The sequence below is a fragment of the Taeniopygia guttata genome, chromosome 19 (assembly GCF_048771995.1).
Source record: "Taeniopygia guttata chromosome 19, bTaeGut7.mat, whole genome shotgun sequence".
Lineage (NCBI taxonomy): Eukaryota > Metazoa > Chordata > Aves > Passeriformes > Estrildidae > Taeniopygia > Taeniopygia guttata.
The window spans coordinates 4,950,869-4,971,686 of NC_133044.1; the positions used below are offsets into that span (position 1 = coordinate 4,950,869).

A 20,818-nucleotide genomic window follows, 5' to 3' on the forward strand; every position below is an offset into this window, starting at 1 on the left:
GATGGTTGGCATTTTTAATTTAGGTTTGTTTTATTTAAGTTTAATGTTAATTCCATGCTGTGTTTCAGTAAGAACAATACAGATTCTGTATCTGTGGCTCCAGTCAGATATCCAGTAGTACAAATTAGCTTCAAGTTACACATACTGAACAAAAGAGGTTGAGCGAGCGAAGGGAGATGGGGAGAGGGGAGGGAGAAAAGAAAAAATATTGAACACGCATGCAGGCTTATCAATGCCACCTTCAACGCTAACCTGCTTGGAGGGAAAGTAAAGAACAGGCAAGAATGAGCAGCCACGGATTGTTGAACTGTTACCAGCACCATGATTTTCAGCAACATTTCAGCAGTTTGGAAACTTTTTGTTTTTATACAGTAAAACCACTACAATAAATGTCCCAAATGCAACCTCGCAACTTCAAGCTAAACACCCAATTAAGTTGAAACATTGGTATAAAATTCAGTTTAAACAGTTATAAAAAAAAGAAAGATGCCACCACATGAGCACTACCTGGCCAGGACCAATCTCTCCCTACACGGCCTTCAGGTGTCACATCCAGGGCTGATGGCAATGTCACCACAGCTGGCAGAGACAATACAGTAATGCTGAAAGAGCCTTTACGCAGTCCTGTTAGTGTCTTAAAGAACCTAAAAGCTGGCACCAGTAAAATCCACAGAAATTCACTCTTGCCTTTAAGAACTTTTAAACTGTGTAAAAAAAATAAAAATAAAGAAACCCAACAGGGCAGGAACCTAAATTCTGAGACCCAATGTAAAAGTCAGATTTGGTGGTTCTCAGAGTGACACTGAGGGTTTTTGTGGGGAAGGGGGAGGGTGGTCAGAGATGGGTTCTCTTGTTGGCCTTTGTGTCTCACTGGTTTTCATCTTCCACATCCTGCAACGCTTCTTTATTCTGTTCTTCACCTGTGGAAGTGGGAAGAAGGAAGGAAAATGTTACAATTTAAAACTGAGAGCTGCATAACAGCTTTACAAGCACCTAGAGATTAATATTTTCATGCAATACAAGCTCACTCTCCCACTCCACGCTGCTGGCTCCAGAGTGAAGCGTTCCCATGGAAATGAAGCCTTGGAATCACCTGCACCCTCACACACAACTGCAGCCAGGCCATTAGAACATGTGAGGACAAACAAACCCAGCCCTGAAGACTGACACCACACAGGTGAACAGTCCCGCTGAGCAAGGGCTGGAGAGCCCAGGCAGAAACCATGGCAACAGCTGTGGATCAACATCCTTGGATCTGGAAATCCCTTCCCCAAACCCTCATCTCTCTCTTTTTCTGACCAAGCCCACTGAAGTCTCAACAGCAAAGTACTTCAGGCCATTTTACACAGTTACACTGACAGGAGGAAGTACCAAAGCTATGAAAAACACCCTACACTGTGAATCCAACCTGACAAGAAACCCTGGGTTTAAAGGTTATTAAAGAAAAGCATCTTGTGGAAATTAATGTCTCTGGTTCAACCAGGCTGTGCCATGCAGTGCAACGGGGCTGTCCTGCAGTTTGGTTACACTCCAGCTGCCCCAGGGAGCTCCATGCAACACCTTCTGCAGGGCTTCACCAAAATTCTGCTGCAACTGGGCAAGTTCCAGGTACCTCAGCTGGTGCCATCACACATGCACAAGTCACTTAATTGGTAAGGGAGGCTGAAAAAACGTTTACAACTATCTGTAACCACATAAGATGGGACTCTCTTAGGGGCAATAAACACAAACTAGTAATTAAAAACGTAATTTGCAATAAAACTCTGGTAAATAAACCGGTAACTTCCAGCAATGTTTGCTCAGAGCATGTCCAGATTCAGGATTACCACCAGTACAAGAGGAAGTAGATTTTGGAAGAGGGGCCTAGGAACACAAGACATTAAACAACAATAAAGTTTATGGATAGAATTCAGTATCAGTTCATTTAAAAGAGGAAAGCAGAGGCTTTAATCCGAATTAGAAGATCTGAGCATGCTCTAACCAACACACTTGAGCAAATACTCCTCTACCAGGCCACTGTGAAGTACTTCCCATGCCCAAATATTCTTCTATCCATCCAGGTTTGCAGTTCAATTCCCAAACATATGAGTTACTCTGGATCCTAGTCAGGCACATCATCCCTGGGCAGGGGACAGGTGCCACAGGAGTGGCAGCAGGGACACAAGCGTTTGTCAGCAGCAGGTGACAGAGGCAGGCACTGTTAGTGACAGGAAAACTGACACTGAAAACTCCAGTGAGCCATGACAAGAGACTTACAAAGTAGAGTTTTTAGGAAATGAACAGTTGGACTTTCCTTTAGGAATCTATACAGCAGGAAAGAAGGGGAGAACAGGAATCATATGGAGATGACATTACAGGTGTGGAAATAAACTCAGCACTCATCTGGGCCATGGGAAAGCTACAGGGATTGGGGTGGGAGTGCAGCAGCTGGGTCATGCCTGCTTTACATCCCTACACAGCTGAAATGGACACAGAGAAAAGCCCAATGCCAAAGAACGAGCCCTTTCCAAGCCTCTCCCACCCCCTGGAAACTGCTAATTGTGCCACTGCTGATTTATTGTTCAAAGGCTCTGCTCATTTGGGAACATGAAGCTCTGGAAGCATCAGCTGGAAATGCACTCATAGCAAAGTATGAGAAAACTTAACTTTGCACCTGTGTCTAAACATTCTACATAATTGCTTTTGTGGATCTGAAGAATTCCACCACGATTTTAAGCAGTCCTACAGTATTTTCAATTCTGTCATCATTATCTTTCTGGCACCAGTAACCAGGACAACCTGAACTACTTCAGGAAGAACGAAAATGTCTATTTTCCATGCTGTGGAGCACGGAATTTAGATCTCTATTTCTTTTTTATAAATCTAAAGAGCCTGAAAATAATCCCGTGGAACTTCTACAATATCCAAGATCCACGAGAGACAGCTGCTATGGACAAATCAGGAATTTTTGTAAGACACTGTACTATCCCACACTGATCCAACCTTTTTACTCCACTAAAATGGCTTCCACAGACTACCAGGGTATTTGGACCCAGTGAAAAAAGGCTGGATCTAAATTGAGGGAATTTGAAATACATTTCTCTTCTCCAATGCCTACCCATGGCAAGGAAGGCATTCAACACCTGCCGTGTTTGGAGAAAAATCTACAGATCCACCCAGGGTCCATCCTGCACCAGGACACAGTCCTTAAAAAGGGAGGTGCAAGAGCCATAAACACTGGGATGTGGAGTAAAGCAGGAGCCAAGACCCCACACATTTACAGCATTCCCAGTCTTAGCTGCCCAAAGAGCAGAGTCAGAAGCTATGGAGTAACAACACTTCAAAACAAACCCATCACCCTACATAAAAACAGGAAATTGGGAAAAAGTTAAAAGATTCTGCATTTGCTTTCAAATGGACACACCACCAGTGAAGTACCTTCAGGAATGCTGTATGGCTACAAGGAAAAGCTTACCAAAAATTTGGGACACTCACATATTTATGTGAAATTCAGTAGTGTGGTTTCTCAAGTTCTGGGCATTTGTAGGTACCCAAAATAATCTTAACACAACTTATTTCTTCCCCTCCAAGTTAAAAGTAAAGAAGTCGGCTCTTTTCACTTGTCTTTCCAAGAGAGAAACCCTAAAATTAGTAGATTTATACTAATCATTGAATGTGAAAGTTTAAGTATTGGGAAAGTCCATTCAGTGTGTCAAAACCACTTCAAAAATTTATGCTCTCCTTTGCTAGTGAACACAAGCAATCCATGTCCCACCCTTTGGTACTACCAGGGGACACATTTGGCATTTGCTCTGGCAGTGAGAATATGGAGTGACCTGGAATGAAGGGGAACCAACGCATTTGCAGTGTTTCCTCCTGCACTGGAGGAATGACAGCCAGAGATGAGCACAAGAAGCAGAAAGAAAGAAAAGATGAAATAAATGAAATCACTGCTTTTACAGTCATCACAGCTGCCACGTGGAGAGGGAAAAATAACCAAGTGTTGCTAATTCCACACCTCTTCCTTCAAGTGAGAGTTCAAAAGACTCCAGTGTCACCCATATCACCTGATCCAGGGTTAAGGTAGGACAGGAGGGTCATTATGAGGAGAGACAGAAGTAAACCATCAAAGCCTCTCCATTTCCATGCTCTGCTCCCTGGGTCAGGATGAGCTGTTCCAGCAGGACTCACTTACCATCACCCTGCATGTCTGAAGTCCATAGTGTCAGGTTATCACGTAACAACTGCATGATAAGTGTAGAGTCCTTATAGCTTTCTTCACTCAGTGTATCCAGTTCTGCAATAGCATCATCAAAAGCTGCTTTTGCCAACCTGCAATGACACAACAAAGATTTAACAAATGTTACTGAACACAGAAGCACAAATTAACACCAGTCACTTTGTGCTTTAAGCATTTTAATCTATATTGGCTTTATTAAACATTTCAACATCTTGATTAAGGGCTGCTAGAAACTTAGTGTAACCTGCAGTGACAAAAGATAAATGGTATTTGCTTCAATCACTGCCACTCTGTACATGCTCACATGTCACAAAAATCAGTGTCAGCACCTCTTCCAGCTTGTGCAAGACCAGTTAAACCACCTCACACCTTGGGCAGTTTAAGGGTATGCACAGTTAACCTGGCAAGCTGCTGAACTGTCATTAGGTGATCAATTCAAGATTATCACTGTTGTGTCTCTCATACACCATTACTCCCACACAAACACCTGGCTCTGGACTCCAAAGAAAATGGTGATGCTGAAATCTTCCCCGTGAACTGACATCAACCAGAGCAAACATCAGCAGGAAGAAAGCAGGAAAAGCAGTTACCTAAGGAGAACACTTCTGTCTTGTCTGGTATTCACACAACATTGCCTTATTCCCACTCTGCCAGCCTCCACCTACCTGCAGGCACGATCAGGAGAATTAAGAATTTCATAGTAGAATACAGAGAAGTTGAGCGCAAGTCCTAAGCGGATGGGATGTGTTGGTGGGAGTTCTGTCATTGCAATATCACTAGCAGCTTTGTAAGCCACCAAGCTGTTCTCTGCAGCCTCCTTCCTGTCATTTCCTGTGGCAAACTCAGCCAGATACCTATGGTAGTCTCCCTTCCTGAGAACAGAAACAGCAGGAAGTCAGTAATCCTCGATTGCCCACCAGCCATTAAATTAACAGCTAAAATTAAAGTGAGTTTAGATATTCACATACTCTGCTGCTCAGTTACTGTCTACACAACACTGCACCAGGAGCTGAGGGAATTATAAACCATCACTGTAGGATACACCTTCTTTTCTTCTCTTTACAAGTGTTGAGCTCATGCAAAATAAAAAACCCAAGCAGGGATGTGATTTCTACATCAGCAACTCAATTAAAAGTGTTGTTTCTTACATCTAAGAGCTGCTCAACAGTGTATTTTAAGTTCTCATTACAGCTACTTAACTCTTGTCTCTATTTCAGGCCTTTCCTCTTAGGAAGGTACTTACATTTTGTAATAGAAAACCTTGGACTCGCCAGTGTTAGCTGCTGGAATGAGGTGTTTGTCCAGTACATCCAGAATGTCACAACAGATTAACTTCAGTTCAGTCTCAACCTAGCAGAGAAAAATAAATATACAACAAAAAATTAGAAGCAAGGGCAAGGTGAGCACTAAGGCTAAAAGCTTTCACAAGTACCAAACAGGTAACATCATGAAATTCCAAAGAGGGTTAAGACAGAAGAAAAATAAATAAAATGCAGCTGCTCCACAGGTGCATTAGCAAAACAGTTCTGCACATTTAGCTGGCACACACAAGAGGCAGGGACTGATGGATGATGAAATGTGGAACTGAACAGTGGAACTGTAAATTCCTCTGAAGACAACTTGCTAGACACATGTCTAGCAAGACATTAAGTGTGTCTCAGGATGTAACTCCTTACTGCAAGGCTTGCACAACTCAATTCCTCCCATTTTTGGTCCCAGAAGGCTGCCCTAAAAGTGGCAACAGCAAAGGGGACAATTTGAAGGTAATTAACACAAATCAGCTCAACTCCATTATACCCTAGAGTTAAATGGCACCTTCACAACAGGTTCTAGTGAGTCCTTGGAAGCAAAGCTCTGAAAATAGAACCTTAAGACAAAAATCATGGAGTATCAGAACAGAATCAAGATGTGCCACACAAACAAAGGTCAGGTACAAGACAAAAACAAGCTCCAGAAGCAGGTGGAAAACACAAAGTGCAGTAACTCAATGAAAAAGCAGAAATCATCAACTGACAGTGAAATCTGCAGCCAAAAATACTGTATATAAAGCCTTATTTAAAAACAGATACTGAATTTGAATAATCTGAACTGAAAACAGTTACATGAACCTTCATTTTCTCCAGTTCCAAACATAAAGCAAGGTCTATGAGGCCAGGGTTTACCACAGAGAGTTTCACACCTGCAAGCAAAGAAACTGAACACACCCAGAAAAGCTGAACAAAAAAAAAAAAAAAAACAAAAAACAAAACAAAAAAAACCCCACCAAAACAAAAAAAAAACCAACCCCCCCCAAACCAGCTGAAAAAGCTCCTCCTCTGACTTCAACACTGCCCAAACCAGATGGGCTCTGAGCCCCCTGGATCAGTCCAGTAGGAGTGGCTGGTTTCACAGGAACTTTCACAGCTACAGCTGAAGAGAACTCTGGCTCAAGTTAATTTCATTTAAAGGAGAGATTTCAAACAAATGCATTAACAAAACTACCAGTCTTGGATCACAGGAGCAGCCCCACTCAGTCCATCATCCCTTCCTAGCCTCCCACCCAAGCATTTGCTTTCCTTCTTCCTTTAGGCATTTTCCTTGCCATGTAATCCTTTTATCACAACACAGCTCCCAAACTATCTGGGTTTGCAACCACAGCAGTTATACCCAAAAAGTGTTCAAATTACAGATCCAAAATACATAATAAACTGGCACATATACACACATATTGACTAGTAACAAATAACAGATTTGCAAAACCTCCTTTAGGTAAATTAACTGTCAGCAAATTTCATGTATAATGTCAGAATCCCCTGACATTCATAGGAAGAATAAGATGCTGAACTTAATTATGTGACAAATGCTTAAGAAAGGTGCTGAAATATGGTCACTTGAGAAGAATCTAATTCATATATTCTTGGGCTACAAAAGCTATAAAACCTTTGGCCAGCAGTCAGTTCCTGCAAACTTCTTTCCTCTTGATCCTCTTTTTCAATGACTTCTTTTGCAGAGAGATCTTCAGCAAAACTGCAAAGAATTAAACCAGTTTCTAATCCTCTTTAGTTAAATAACCATACATGTAACAAACTTCTATTTCATCTCAGACAGACCTTTTCCAGCTTTGCTTAAAGGATCAGTCACAGTTATCAGAGATCAGCTGCTGTCCAGGGCAATAGAAATGTCCTAAGCAAGCTTAGTTTAAAAAGATTTAATATAAATCAAGGTGATTAAGAGTAAAACAAATAAATAAAAAACCCCACAACAAAACTAAAAGCTCTTGTACAAAAAGGATCTGTTCCAGAGTGGCTCAGCGAGCACTCTCTAAGGCGGGAGGGGGGGTGTGGAGGAGAGCCTGGCAGCCGCCCCAAAATCCAGCCCAGGTTGGAAGTCAGAGCACTGGAAACACACATTCCATGCTCCACATCTCCAGAGCAGGAAGGGGAAGGTCAATACCTGTGCTGTGGTGTGGGAATTGATCTGGTTTAGCTGCCAGGGAACTGCACTGTGTGCAGCCACACCCCACTGCAGCCTCTCAAAGATGAAGAGCACAAGCCTTCAGTGTGCTCTCATCAGAGACGCAGCCAGATGAGAATTTATGGGGCTTTTGTGTATCCAAATGGCCACAGGAGCCAGGAGAGCAGCCTGTCTACAAAGGAAGAACCTAAGTGGCATTTTCCCTCATGGCTGTGGATGTGTTTGGCTCCACTCAGCTGCAGTGGCCTGGGAAGAGGCACAGACTGGTGTCTTTCACCTCTCACTACTAACCAGTGCACACCTGAGACAAGGCCAGCCTAGCCCTGCCCTCCCAACACCACCACCACCCCTCGAGTTCTGCCCCAAGTCATGCTGGCCACCAGCTCAAAAATCTCCCAACATGAGCCATGAGCTGAATTACAGTAAATACTGACATACACCAAACCCAACAAAGAACTGCTTTCACAAAAACCACTACAGAAACTTTCAATTCCTACTGCAGCAGCACTCTACAGCTGAGCAAGATCACAGCTGCTTCTGGTAGATGAGAGATGTGTCTTTTAGAGATGTGTCTCTCCAACTCCCCAGCACTTCAAACTTAGCCTTGTTGGCCCACAGACATGGTTCAGGGGTTGGGGGAAGGTTTGGTTGGTTGGGGTTTTTTTCCCTTCTTCAGAGCCTTTTAAGTCTGAAAAAGGTTTTCCCAACACTGAACTCACTCTGGAAAATAGGCAAATTTGTCGACAAGGGAATCACAGTAAGAATTCTGCTGGAAGCTGTTTCTTCAGGGAAGCACTGAGCACAACAGGGCAGGAGTGCTACTGTTCAGCAGTGACAATGAGCAGCAGCATCCAAACCTGTGCCATGTTCCTCAGGCCCTTCCTGCTCCCAGGTCATCCTGCCAAACCCATCCAGACACTCAGAGCAGATGCCAGCCCATATTAAGTCTCCCAGCAGCTACTAACAGGATCTGGCTTTCAGCTAGAGATGATGCTCAGGAACCTCTTGTAGAACTCCCTGTGGAGCTGGGCAGACACAGCCACCCTTCCTCCAGTGTGGAACCAGTGACAGAGTTCAGTGCACTGCTCCTCCCCATGCAGCTGTAAGAGCTGCTCCCTCTGAGGATTTCACAGCTCAATACCCTGCTGGCATGACATTGACTTCATGTGGCCTCTCTTCAGACATCTCAAGTACAACAAGCACTACAAACTTGTACTTCTTGCACCCCAGTCCATCCAGAATGGCACATATCCTTTACAAAAAGAGATGCAGAATAAAGGCTATTTCTAGAGTCCTTTCAAAACCAGGAGAAAAGTCTTTTCATCATTAAAGGATCTCTGGCAGAAGATGATAACCACCCACAAAACCCCGTGCAAAAGACTCTCAAAACAGACAATGTAAAACAAATTTAATCACTGGATAGCTGTTGTCTTGTTTTCTATGTTCTTTTAGGAGACTGTAGACACCCATCAAGAAAAGGTTATTTGGGACTGTATGTAACTGGCAGAGTCTCATCCCATCAGCATACCAGCATAAAATTAGAAACCCACAACTTTAACAATTCCATGGAGCAACAGAAACCCTGTGAGTCAACAGAAAGTAGTCCAGAGCCATTCCTGGGAGAAAATTTCCAAGCCAAGATCATTTCCATTGCTGGTATATGAATCAGTGCCAGGTGATATAACAGACTCCTCTGTTTCTCTGGAAGTGAAGATGTGAACCATGTGGAGGCACTTGTCCTCAGATAATGGAGATGAAGTCTCTGCAGAAACGTGTGGGATTTAAATAGTATGGGAGCATGCCTGCTCCACGCTAAACCATCATTTAGGGCAGAGGGAACACCAGCTCACTAAGAGCTGGAGGTTTCATTAGCCCTTACCAATGGAAGTCAGAGCTTGCTGCTAGTTCTCCATTTTAGGTAAAGCTGCACACACTGACTAAGTCAGCATGAAGTTATGTGGATCAATTTTTCCCCTCTCCAGAGACAGAAACAGCAAGGCCCTGGGGGCTGCTACACACACAAGTTCCACAGATGGGATAACGAGGACATCCCCAGGAACAGAAGTGACAGAAGACAAGGAGTCAAGGAGAGCACTGAAGAACCTTCCCTATGGACATTTCAAGTGTTAATGTTTTGAATTCTCTAAGGCAGAGGACTGGAATCACAGAAAGTGTCACTGTATGATCTAAAGCAACTTTTATAGGAAGTGGAAGTTTAACAGCCAAACCCCTCCTTTGACAGGGTTAATTAAAAAGTTTCCTGGGGTCAGTGAGGCTGGAGGGGAAGGAATGAGGCCTCCTGAGCAGGTGGAGCCTCACACCTGAGTACGCAGGGAAGTGCCAGGGCAGCTCAAATGCTTGGCAGAGCTGCTGATGCACTGAGGGAAAAGTCCTCCCTCCCCTGAGCCTGCTGTCCTTCTGTTTACACAGCAACACCACAGCTCTCCCCTTCACCGAGAGATTTATTCTCCAGATAAGGAACAAACTCCAGCCTTCCAAAGCTGCCACGCTATTCCAAGTCAGCACAGTACAGGACCACCAGGGCAGTTTATGGCAAGGGGACCAGAACTAAGTGACATTTTGCTCTAAGATCAACTCCATCTTACCATTTGCCGATATTCCCGAATCATTTTTAATTTGTCTTCTCCACCTTTGTTTTCTTCTTTCTGTTCAATGCTGCTGATTATTCTCCAGGAAGCTCTCCTGGCTCCAATCACATTTTTATATGCAACAGAAAGCAGGTTTCTTTCTTCCACTGTCAACTCCACATCCATTCCAGCCACCTTCTTCATTGATTCAACCATTTCTAGGAGGAAAAGGTCATGCAATTATTCTCACACCTGAAGCATCTTTCAAATCACTCAGTACAAGCTATACATTAACGAGAACTTCAGAAATTAATTAGATTCCCTCCTCCTTTAATCCAGCTACTCCTCACTTTTACCCTGGAGTGTTCCAAACAAATCAATCAGCACGTACATAAAGGAAGTATCTAATATTCATCTCGTATTTTACAAGAGTTCCAGAAATTAATAACAGTTATCAGCACAATCCTACAGGAGTGTGTGTTCTCCAGAGTGCTTTGGAGAGAGCAGAAAGCAGCGAGAAAAGATGAGCAAATGTGATCTGGATGTTGGCATAATCAGGATAAATCTGAGCAATTACAGGATGCTCCACTGATTTCTCAACTGGAATACAGTGTAATGTGCTAATTAACAAAAATATAAAATCCAGATTTGAATACATGTAGAGATGTACAAGTACTGTTATTAGGAAAGTGAGTCAAAGCTGCAAAGAAGAAAAATTTGGTGCTTGAAGTGGTAACAAACAAGTCATCCTGAGTGTACCCACAGCAACCATATGTACCTATGCCAAGCAGCCATTAACACTGAAAAGTAGCACACAAAATATGAATATATATTTGTATTTTAAACCTGTTGAACAGTATTTTTAAACCTGAGGTTAAAACAATCAATACCAAAGCCAAAAGGAGCTTTCCTACATTCCAATGGAAGCAAAGAATGAATCACTTAAGGAAGGTTATGACCCTTTCATTACCTAACCACACTGGAATTGTTCAAGACACATGAGAAGAACAGTGTTATATACACAAATGAAGCTTAACTATAATTTTTTGCCCTCAGATGTCAAAATCACAACCTTAACAGGCATAAGCTACTGCAGCAATGCAGACTGTAGGCTCCCTGTCAGAACAGTGTTATCAGTCTCCAACAGGTCTCCATATGTGGAGGAGAAAATTTTATGGTGGCTCTATTTTTATCAGCAGATTTTGCTTCTCCAAATCACAGAATCTAACAAAAAAATCCACCAAGGATTTGATAAACTTGTTGAAAACACCATCCTGCAACTGCAAAATGGTGAGCTGCTTTTGCTGAAGAATCTGAGAGCCGCCCTAGAACATTCCATGTTCACACTATTAATATTAACATAAACATGATTAAAGAACGGATGCCAGCTAAGTTACAGGCAATATAACATAGCTACAATTTGCTACTTAAATAAAGCAAGTACTGAGATTCATTTCCTGAATGAATCCCATGAATATAAAAAATCTACTTAAAAGCTGTGAATTTTTAATTATGCAAATTAAGCCATCTCATATTTTGAAGTTTATTAAACAACAGAGCTATGCTCAAGATTAAGATGCCTGACAGTTCAAGTGGAAAAAAAATGAAAATCAGGAATTGAGACTTGCAGTCTCCATGACCTAGGTATCTTTGTCAAGCTCCAGCAAAAAATGCAGGTCTTGTTTTTAAGCCTAATATATACTGCCTTCAGAGAAGCAACCCACAGGTTACAGAAGATGCTGCCTTTTTTTTAAAGGGTTTTTATTATTGTGCTTTATCCACTGGGATTAAATACACAGCACTTCATACTCTTTTTATAGAAAACTTGCCTCTTAATGAAGACAACAGAAATCTATTCACACATGACACACGCGTTATCACACATAACAATGACATACATGGAATAATTAGTCCAGAAGTGTGGCTGAGGAACACATACAGCAAGCTTTCAAGATCTGCTGCCCTGTATCAGGAAACTGCAACAACTGGGGCAAAAAGGGCATGCTTTATCAACTGTTCTACAGGCTTCCTTCACCACCTCTTCCTCAGAAGCACATTTGCCTAGTGTGAAAATTTAAAATAAAAAACAATACACAAGACTTGCTGGTCCCTGTAAATGAGTAGCTGTTTACAGTGTACATTCAAACACATCATTATCAGTTTAATCAATTGCTTGGCTTCTGCAGGATTTTATCTATTACCAGTCTGAAGATCTACAAGCCCTTGAAAGAGAGGTTAAACCCAATTTAGCTGAGCAATTGCTGGTACAAAGCCAAACCCAAAACCCTGCCCTACAAGGAGCTCCTGTGTCAGTGTTTCAGTCCTGTGGCATCTCTTCAGTTTGTTGGCAAAGGAGAGCAGAGCCACAGCCACGGAAACAAGGGAGCCAAAGGATGACAGGCACCTGCTCACAACCAGTCCCTATCAGCAAACAGCCCTTTTTATGACTGAGTTGTTAGGAAGTTAAATAGACTCCCTGACAAGTGACAGCCACCGGGAACACGATGCTGGGAGATGGGGGAGCACCTCAGGTTCCTCCACTTGTTCTGGAGTACAGAACCCTCAGCTTCAGCACCCCTCACACTGGGTACACAACCTCCCAACACTGACAACAGGAACCGAAAGGTCTCCTCTACAAAATCTTAATCCTGTCACTAGACAACCACACAACCAGAGATTAGAATCCCACCCATAAACAACTGTCCCACCCAAAGAGAAAACATTTATCAGTCTTTATCAACCTACCCACAAAGCTGTTGGATAAAAAGGTTTCTAGTTTAGTAAAGAGCCCAATTTTACTTACAAATACAAAAAGCTGGGCTGATATTTCAACAAGACAAAATATTATGCACATACCTGCATCTTCCATGTTAAAGCCATAATCCAGCCCTGAAAACTTAAGCCTGATGAAAAATCTTAAGAACACAGGCAGTACAAAAGCAAGGGGACAACCTATCTGTATCTCCTCCAATAGAAAACAAAAATAAAGACACCTACACCAGCCAAAAGAGCAAATTATTTTTCATTTTAAATGCAGTTTTATCTGTCTGGAAGTTTCCACAAGGAGGAAAGCTCAGTCAGAGACCATTCAAGACAAAATACAAGTCTGAGATTACATTTCATTAAGAAGGATTACTGCAGGAGTGACAACTCATTGCATACAAAATCCAGAGATGCTTACAATGCGTTATGGAAAAAGTAGTGATATGCAGAGCAACAGAATCTGTATTTAAGTGGTTAAGTTCCAGCCTCTCAGATGATTGTGGCTTCACTTATTATGCTACTGTCAGATCATGCCACCACCAGAGCAGGAAATCCCAAAAATGTAAACTCTGGAGGGAGAGGGGAATATTCTGGAGAATGACATGCTCGTCCTAGATTTAGATCCTTCCCCAAGCACCTGCTGTTGGTTAAGAAACACCACAACACACAGACACTGTCTGATCAGGTTTACATATTCTTATGGAAAAGCTGAGACTCCAAACAACTAAGATTGTACAAAACTGTCATGATGGCCAGGCCATTTTTTAGGTTCCTATATTCTACAACTATGATTAAAATGCTAGCTCCCCATTGCAAACCCTGCTGAGTCAGCTCCAGCCACCAGGAGGGACACAGGCAAAGCCTGGAAAGCACAAAGGGTTGGGACAGAGGTGGCTATCTACAAAAGGTTTGTGGAATAGCAAGGTGCAAGGCTTGGGATTTAAAGTGAAAGACAAAAAATAAGCCTTACTCTAAGCTAAGAAGTCATGGGGAAGTTTACAATGGTTGAGAAGCATCCTTAGGGGCCAAGCCTCAGAACAAAGGGCACAGCTGACTCCCTCCTGACCAGAGCCGAACATGAATCTAGATAACTGCTGCTTCTTAAACTCTAGAAATCAAAAAAAACCCGGGAGAACTACAATATGCCCAGGTAAGGAAATGGGTGATGCACAGTAAATTTAGTGGGAAGACTAAAAACCTTTCCAATATAGCATACAAAACAACAAACAGCAGACCCGACCAAGAGAATAGCCAGTACCTGGCAGTTCAATCAAAATCTGAGCTTGCAATAGAAACCAAGTGGCCTAAGCATAGGCTGATGCACTAAGGAAAACTTGGTAAGGGAAGTTTACAGTGTTTGTAACCTCTAGCTCAGTGCCCGAGTCTCACTAACCAGGATGCTACAGGGTCAGATTTTTTTTTAACAATACACAGGATCTAATTCAACCTCACTTCAAGGGGGTGTAACTCCCATTTGCCTCCACATATACGCATAAACTGTAAGAATTTCAATATTACCACAGGAAAAAACCAAGAGCTAGAAAATCACTTAGTTGGGGGCCCCCCTTCCAAAAGAGGAACTACTTAAGAGAGAAAGCTTCTTAAAATAAGAACAGAAAAAGAACTTGTTGAGCAAAGGTGCAATTGAGATGATGTAAGTCATCATACTGAAACCAAAATGAAATTTAAGAGAACCCAAAAAGTAGAATTCTTATATACTATGTAATGAAGAGCAGCAGAAGCACTGTCTTAATTCTCCATTTATTAGCAGCAGAACATCAGTTTTAAGTTTAATCTTTTCTACTGCCCTTATCTAAGGGCAATAAAGCAAACCAGGATCTTCGAGTTTCTAAGCTGCTGCCCAGTACCTACTTCACTATTTCAGGAGCTAAAAGCTGCAAGTGAGCATCCTGTGAGCTGTGAGGAGGTTGGAAGACACAACAGAAAAAACAAGTCTTCCCTTGTGTCCACCACAGATGCTCACAAACCATAAACAGTAGACTCAGTACAAGTGTTAGCCTTGTACTTGTTCATTCTTGCAACGAACAAAAGATCATCAGAAACAAGTCAAAGGAACTTGAAGTACCTGACCCTGAACCCTCTCAGTCAGGGCTTTAATAGCAGCCAACACAAAGTGGTTTACCCTGTTCATTTGAGAAGGGTTCCAGCAGACACTCAAGGGGACCTACAACACCATGAACCTAATACTCACTAGGGGTCAAGTTAATAGGAATTATATTTTAAAAAACCCTGAAATAAGCGGGTATACGCATAATCATTACACTGTAGAGCATGGCCTTCCATTATGCCTCACAAATCTACTGGAATGCTTTGAACAAGTGAAGCACATGGACAAGGAAGACGTAATTGGAATAGTCTACGTGGATTTCCCAAAGGCATTTGACAAGGTCCCTCACCCAAGGTGCTTTAAAGAACTCAACTGCCTTGGGAGAGGAAGGAAAGTCCTCACATGGATAAACACTTGCTGAAAGACAGGAAACAGGGTATGAATATGAGACTCAAGTGCTGAGAACAGAAAGCCCACCAGTGGAATCAGAAGGGATATGTGCTGGGAAGCAGGCTAACACTTCTGAGTGAGCCACAGAAACAGAAGCAATAAGTACTAACTTAGTAGCAGCAAACTCCTAGGAACGAACATGAGTAAGACTGAAGAAATAGGAGCCAGAGTGTTTTCTTCAGTAAGAGATGAATGTAACTGTGCAGATTAATGCGACAGACTGCATTTCCCACAGCTAAAGACCTCCACCTAGCATCAGTGGGCACCACCCTACTCACTACACTGATGAGCTCCAAATCCAACCAAGTGGAAGTTGAGCTTCTCTTTCCATCCATTAGAACTCCTCCAAACACACCATCTCACTGCCTGCACAAGGTTTTTCTGTTCTCTTAGGGAATCCTGTATTTGGTATCAGAGATGGCTGAACCCATCCTTATTGATTCCCTCCTGTCAGCTCAACACCCCTCTGACCTCTCAACTGGCTCATTCAGGTCACCAGCTCAGACAACTACTGACAGGGAAAAATAATTAATCCTGCTTCTGATTTAAAAAACTGAACTGGTTCTAAGGGTCAGACCAGAATTCAAGCACAAATCAGAAGCATTCCTTATCACAATATAAGGAATTTTTACACAACGAAGCATAAAAGAACCCAACAGGTGGATTCCTAGTTAAGACAACCAACAGGCAGAGGAGGAAAAAAACCATCAAATAATATCCAACATGCACAGTGGGTCGATGATGATTTTGTGAACAAAGCAGAGGGTTATACTGCTACTCCTCGTGTAAGGTTTGTAACAGCTGTTGCAGTCAAAATCCTTCCAAACCTGACAGCATGACTCTGCAATAAACAGTCCTGTACCTTTACACACTTGGAGAAACACAAGTTAGAGCCAAGTTACCCTAGCAACAGTGGGATTTTCTGATGATCAATTGTATGGTCTACCACAAGTCCTTCTTGCAACAAGAATATTTTTAAATCATTCCTCTAATCTCTTTCAAGATGGGGACATTTACTTCTCTAAATCAAGAGGATTTCCCCGCTATTTCTAACAAACATTTCAGTCTGAAAGCAAACATATTAAGCCTGGGCCTGATCATAAATCTCCCCCCTTGACTGAGATCTGCTACTGAACAATCCTGTAATACTGGAAACCAGTTCAGCTTCTAGCTCCTTGCAGAGGACCTCACCATCCAATTGTAGAATTCTGTCTCCTTTGTCTGCTCCTGGTACCTCAGGAAATTCAAGAACGCCATTACAGACAAAGGCCCTCTCTCACACAACTCCTCATAATTACAAGTCAATTTATGTCTCAGTATGTACAACTCCCACTTTAAAAAATGTACAGTCTTACTCCTTTAGCCCTGTCTGCCTTTTAGCTCAGAGACAGCAGTCACACCCCACATCACTACACCAGTAAGACCTTTAACAGGGTAAGTGGTAACCATTAATAGGGAGAGGAACCCAAAACACTCAAGTGTGCTTGACATCTGCTTGAAAGAGACCAATCCTCTGCAAACCAAAATTAATATGCAAGTTGAACTCTAATTCATGACTTATTGATTCCTCATTAGGCTCTAAGCTGAAGATCTGTTACTAAGAGACAGATCTTACTAAAAAGGGTTCAAATCTTGAACTGAACCCACTGCTGTACATGTTCCTACCTTCCTGATAAAGACATTTCCCTAACAGACAATTTTTAAAGACAAAGGAGGCAGCTGTTAGCCTGCTGTGCTGGAGGCAGACATGTCCTGGGTGGGCTGGGTGTTTTCCTTACCTGTACCTTGACCTATTCTCTGGTTCTGAGGGGGGAACCCCACCTATTCCACCTCACCCAAGTAATGTACTTGAAGACTTGCAGTACAAAGCTGCTGTTGGAAATATCTGCTCACAGACTGCCTTGAGTCTTAGCATGTTTCTCACTTGAAACAAAGATGTTCCCAGCTTCCACAAAGAGGAACTGGTTTCAGTATTCAGCAGCACTCTACAGGAATTCTCTACATCCTCTTGGTATCAAGACTTCCACAATATCATTTACTCCAATTGTTTTCCAAAAAGGAGTCCATTTAGTTATATATTATTCTACCAATGAGGAATAGCAGTGAGTTAGATTTCTCAACAAGCTTCCTGCACCACCAGGAAGCTTCCTGGCATTTTGCAATTTGCTATAACATGCCTAAGCAGATCTATAACCATAGTCAGACACCCAAATCTCTTAATATATCTCTGGAGATCAGGGTTTAAGTGCTACTTGCACTGCAAAAGTACCTAGAAAGTTGTCCTCTTAATCTGGGCCACCATCCTGAGGACAGTACAGACACTGGACTAGATTCCCAACAGTTCACAAATGCAGCTCCCCTCCCAAGACTTCAGAAATTCCCTAAGTGGGTCAGGTAAGTAACACCAAAGAAGCCACAGTCGGATGCCCACCATAAGTGCTGCTATAAATGCCATGAGCCATATATAAATAGCAACCCACCACTCTTCCAGTCTCCAGGAGAAAGATGGGACAGAAGTTTACACTTATCCTAATGTTAAACACAAAAAAAATTGTCAAACTCATATTTTAATTACCCAAGGGACTTGTATTCCAATGTATCTGCAGCCAGTACTTACCATCACCCCATTTTATATGTGCCCATCAATAACTCTGGCCTTGTAATTGTGCACCTCAAAGATCTAACTGAGGAGCAAAATTAGGATTAGCTTACTCTTTCCTCATATTGCTTCTCAAATCACTTTGTTCACAGAATTATTCAGCAGTCTCAGCTATGATCTTGGCAGAACTGCATTATTTCACATTAACAAGAACAAATTATGCCAATCATTTTTAATTGTTTCAGCTGAACAGGAACAGAGAATTAAATGATAAAACAGTATCTACAGTACATTTTCTTCCAGGCCATGGACACGAGGGAAGTGAAGATGCATTTAGAGCAGCTGGCAGAATTAGAGGGTGCATCTTAAATTATGTTGACCCAACCTGATTTTTAAAACCTCTGGAAGTCCAACACCCACAGCACTGATTTAAACAAGACAACTTCAAGTTGTAACAAGTCTCATGCCCATTCAGAAACAATACAGCACAACAAGTCTTCCACATTTTGCTCTGGGCAGCTTGTTTAGCCAACATTCATGGTACTGGGAGAACCCAGGGAAACACTGCACCAAGGCAATAATCCTTCCCAATCAATTTTTATCAGCTGACAGGAAGTTTGCATTGCAGATCTGTGCCATGGGGTAGAGTCCTATTACCTTCTAACAAAGCGATTTACTGCTGACTTCAGAAAACCCCAGAAAGACAGTCATGCCTCAAGAGCTCCCAAGGATGATGATTCCTCCAGGATGTCTGGTTTCCACTCAAACCAAAGCCAACACTTTCAGTGGCACTGACTCATCCATACCAGGTGGAGAACCCTTCCCTCCTCAGCAGAAGCTGCACACATTCTGTCCAATATGCATGTGTCCCTCTGCCCAAGGTAATTATGGTACCCCAATACTTGGGTTTCTGGGAAGCATTTTCATTTTCCAAGTCTTTCAGTTATTGCAGAGACTGCCTGACTGCTTTCCTTTAGTGGTACTATGAATTCTAAACTATTTTCCCATCAGAGCTCTAAATGAATGGAGTTTTATTTAGGCCTTCTTTTTGTTTTAGTTTCTCTTTTTTCTCTCCAAAACGTGTATTTTTCAGATGTTCTGCAATGGTGCCATCGGATGTTTTTTGCCATCAGATGTTTTTTAAGTACAACTCAGTAAAAATGTGTCATTTGGTGAGAACTTGGTCGTGTTGTCTACAAAATTTTTGAACAGAAAGCATTTGGAGTGTCTTCTTACCTCTCTAAATGAGGTGTTACTGCATTCACACATTCTACATACATATATTTATTTCACTTCAAATGAGTAATCACAGCTCTCAGGGCAAAGTAACAGTCTCAGAAGAGTCGAGAAAATTAAAGGTCCTTTCTATTATATACAGGGGAACCATGTTTAACAAGAGAGGTTGCAAGACAGACATTTTTGGGACAAGAGACACCACCCAGGGTTGCCAGTTCCTCCCCTCTACCACTTTTCCCCCAGATATTAAATCATCACGGATATTAAATGATCAGGGATAGCACACAAACTTAAAGGGGTGGGAAAAGGATGAAAAGAAAACGCTGGGTAAGTAAAACTACCTGTAATAATTTCTACCACATAATGAAAGCATACGCGTTTTCTTTAGGCAGTGAATCATGTACTCGCTCCCTGCAGGGTGAGAACTCGCTCTCTCTGGGTTTGCCAGGGGCAGCAGGATCTCCAGCGGGGGTAGAGGCAGAGAAAGAAGCGCAGCCCCGTCCCCGGGGACCCCCAGGAGCAGGGCCGGAGAGAGGCCGAGCGCCGGGTCCCCCCTCCGGAGCGCTCGGCATGGGCGTTGTCTGCGGAGAGCCGCCCTCGCCCGGCGCCGCCCGGCCGGGGCAGCGCGGGGCCCGGGCCGGCCGGACCTGGCGGCGCCGTGAGGGACAGCGGGGTCTCTTTGTGGGGCCCCCGAGGCGGGGGCGGCTCCCCTGCCCCCCCCCTCCAGGACTCGCCCTTCGCGGCCGCCATTTTATTCCCGGCTCCTGCCGCCACCGCCCCCCGCCCCGGGCCCCGCCCCGGCCCGAGACACCCCCTCGCCCGGGCCCCCCATCCCCGCTTCCAGCGGCCCCTCAGGGCGCTCCCCGTCGCCATTTTGTGTGCGCCCCCTCCTCCGCCCCTGCCCCCCTCCCCCGCCCCGCCGCCATTTTGTGGCCGCTCCCTCCCTCCCTCCCTCTCCCCTCGGCCGTGCATGGTCTCCGGAGCCCGCGCGCTCACCATCGTAGCGCTCAGCCTGCTCAGCCAACTTGGCCTGATAGACGAGGTCCTCCCGATCGTCCATGTCCTACGGGCGGGGCGGCGGCGGGGACTGCGCGGGGCGGATGGCAGCCGATGGGTCCGGGGGGCTCTGCAGCTACCAGCTCGCTGCTCTCCGGGCAAATATGGCGGCAGCGCCTCCTCCCGCTGCATCCGGGCACTCCCGCGGGCGCGCGCATGCGCTCCGCCGCCTCCCATGGCAACGGCGGCTCCCTGGCAACGGGCGGGGGGCGGGGTGAGGCGGCGTGAGGGGTGTGAGGGATAAATGGGGTGAGGCAGTGTGAGGGGTGTGAGGGAAGGGATAAAGGGGATGAGGCGGTGTGAGGAGGGTGAGGAAAGGGATAAAGGGGATGAGGCGGTGTGAGGAGGGTGAGGGATAAATGGGTGAGGCGGTGTGAGGGATAAAG

At 43.7% G+C, this 20,818-nt stretch overlaps 1 protein-coding gene across 2 annotated transcripts; it reads right to left on the minus strand.

Moving 5' to 3' along the window:
• Window positions 1–5: 5 nt before the first annotated feature.
• YWHAE (tyrosine 3-monooxygenase/tryptophan 5-monooxygenase activation protein epsilon) lies at window positions 6–20,597 on the minus strand. 2 transcript variants are annotated; one of them, XM_030288090.3, is made up of 7 exons: window positions 20,373–20,575; window positions 10,279–10,478; window positions 5,463–5,569; window positions 4,885–5,091; window positions 4,175–4,311; window positions 2,257–2,303; window positions 535–920 (listed from the first exon to the last, which is right to left on the minus strand). In XM_030288090.3, exons 1-6 carry the CDS (start codon window positions 20,434–20,436, stop codon window positions 2,296–2,298), a joined length of 723 nt encoding a protein of 240 aa, XP_030143950.1. In that variant the 5' UTR covers window positions 20,437–20,575; the 3' UTR covers window positions 535–920; window positions 2,257–2,295. The 2 variants fall into 2 exon arrangements, with proteins under 2 accessions (XP_012424195.2, XP_030143950.1); XM_012568741.5 differs by lacking the exon at window positions 2,257–2,303 and having other exon boundaries at window positions 6–920; window positions 20,373–20,597.
• Window positions 20,598–20,818: the final 221 nt, after the last annotated feature.

Bases quoted from the DNA above. Each gene is read 5' to 3' on its own strand.
- YWHAE (XM_012568741.5), bottom strand. From the start codon at position 20,436: ATGGACGATCGGGAGGACCTCGTCTATCAGGCCAAGTTGGCTGAGCAG. The intron at 4,312-4,884 runs GTAGGTGGAGGC...GTGTCATTGCAG, and splicing joins TCTCCTGATCGTGCCTGCAG to GTTGGCAAAAGCAGCTTTTG. The intron at 921-4,174 runs GTAAGTGAGTCC...CCACTTCCACAG, and splicing joins TTCAGACATGCAGGGTGATG to GTGAAGAACAGAATAAAGAA.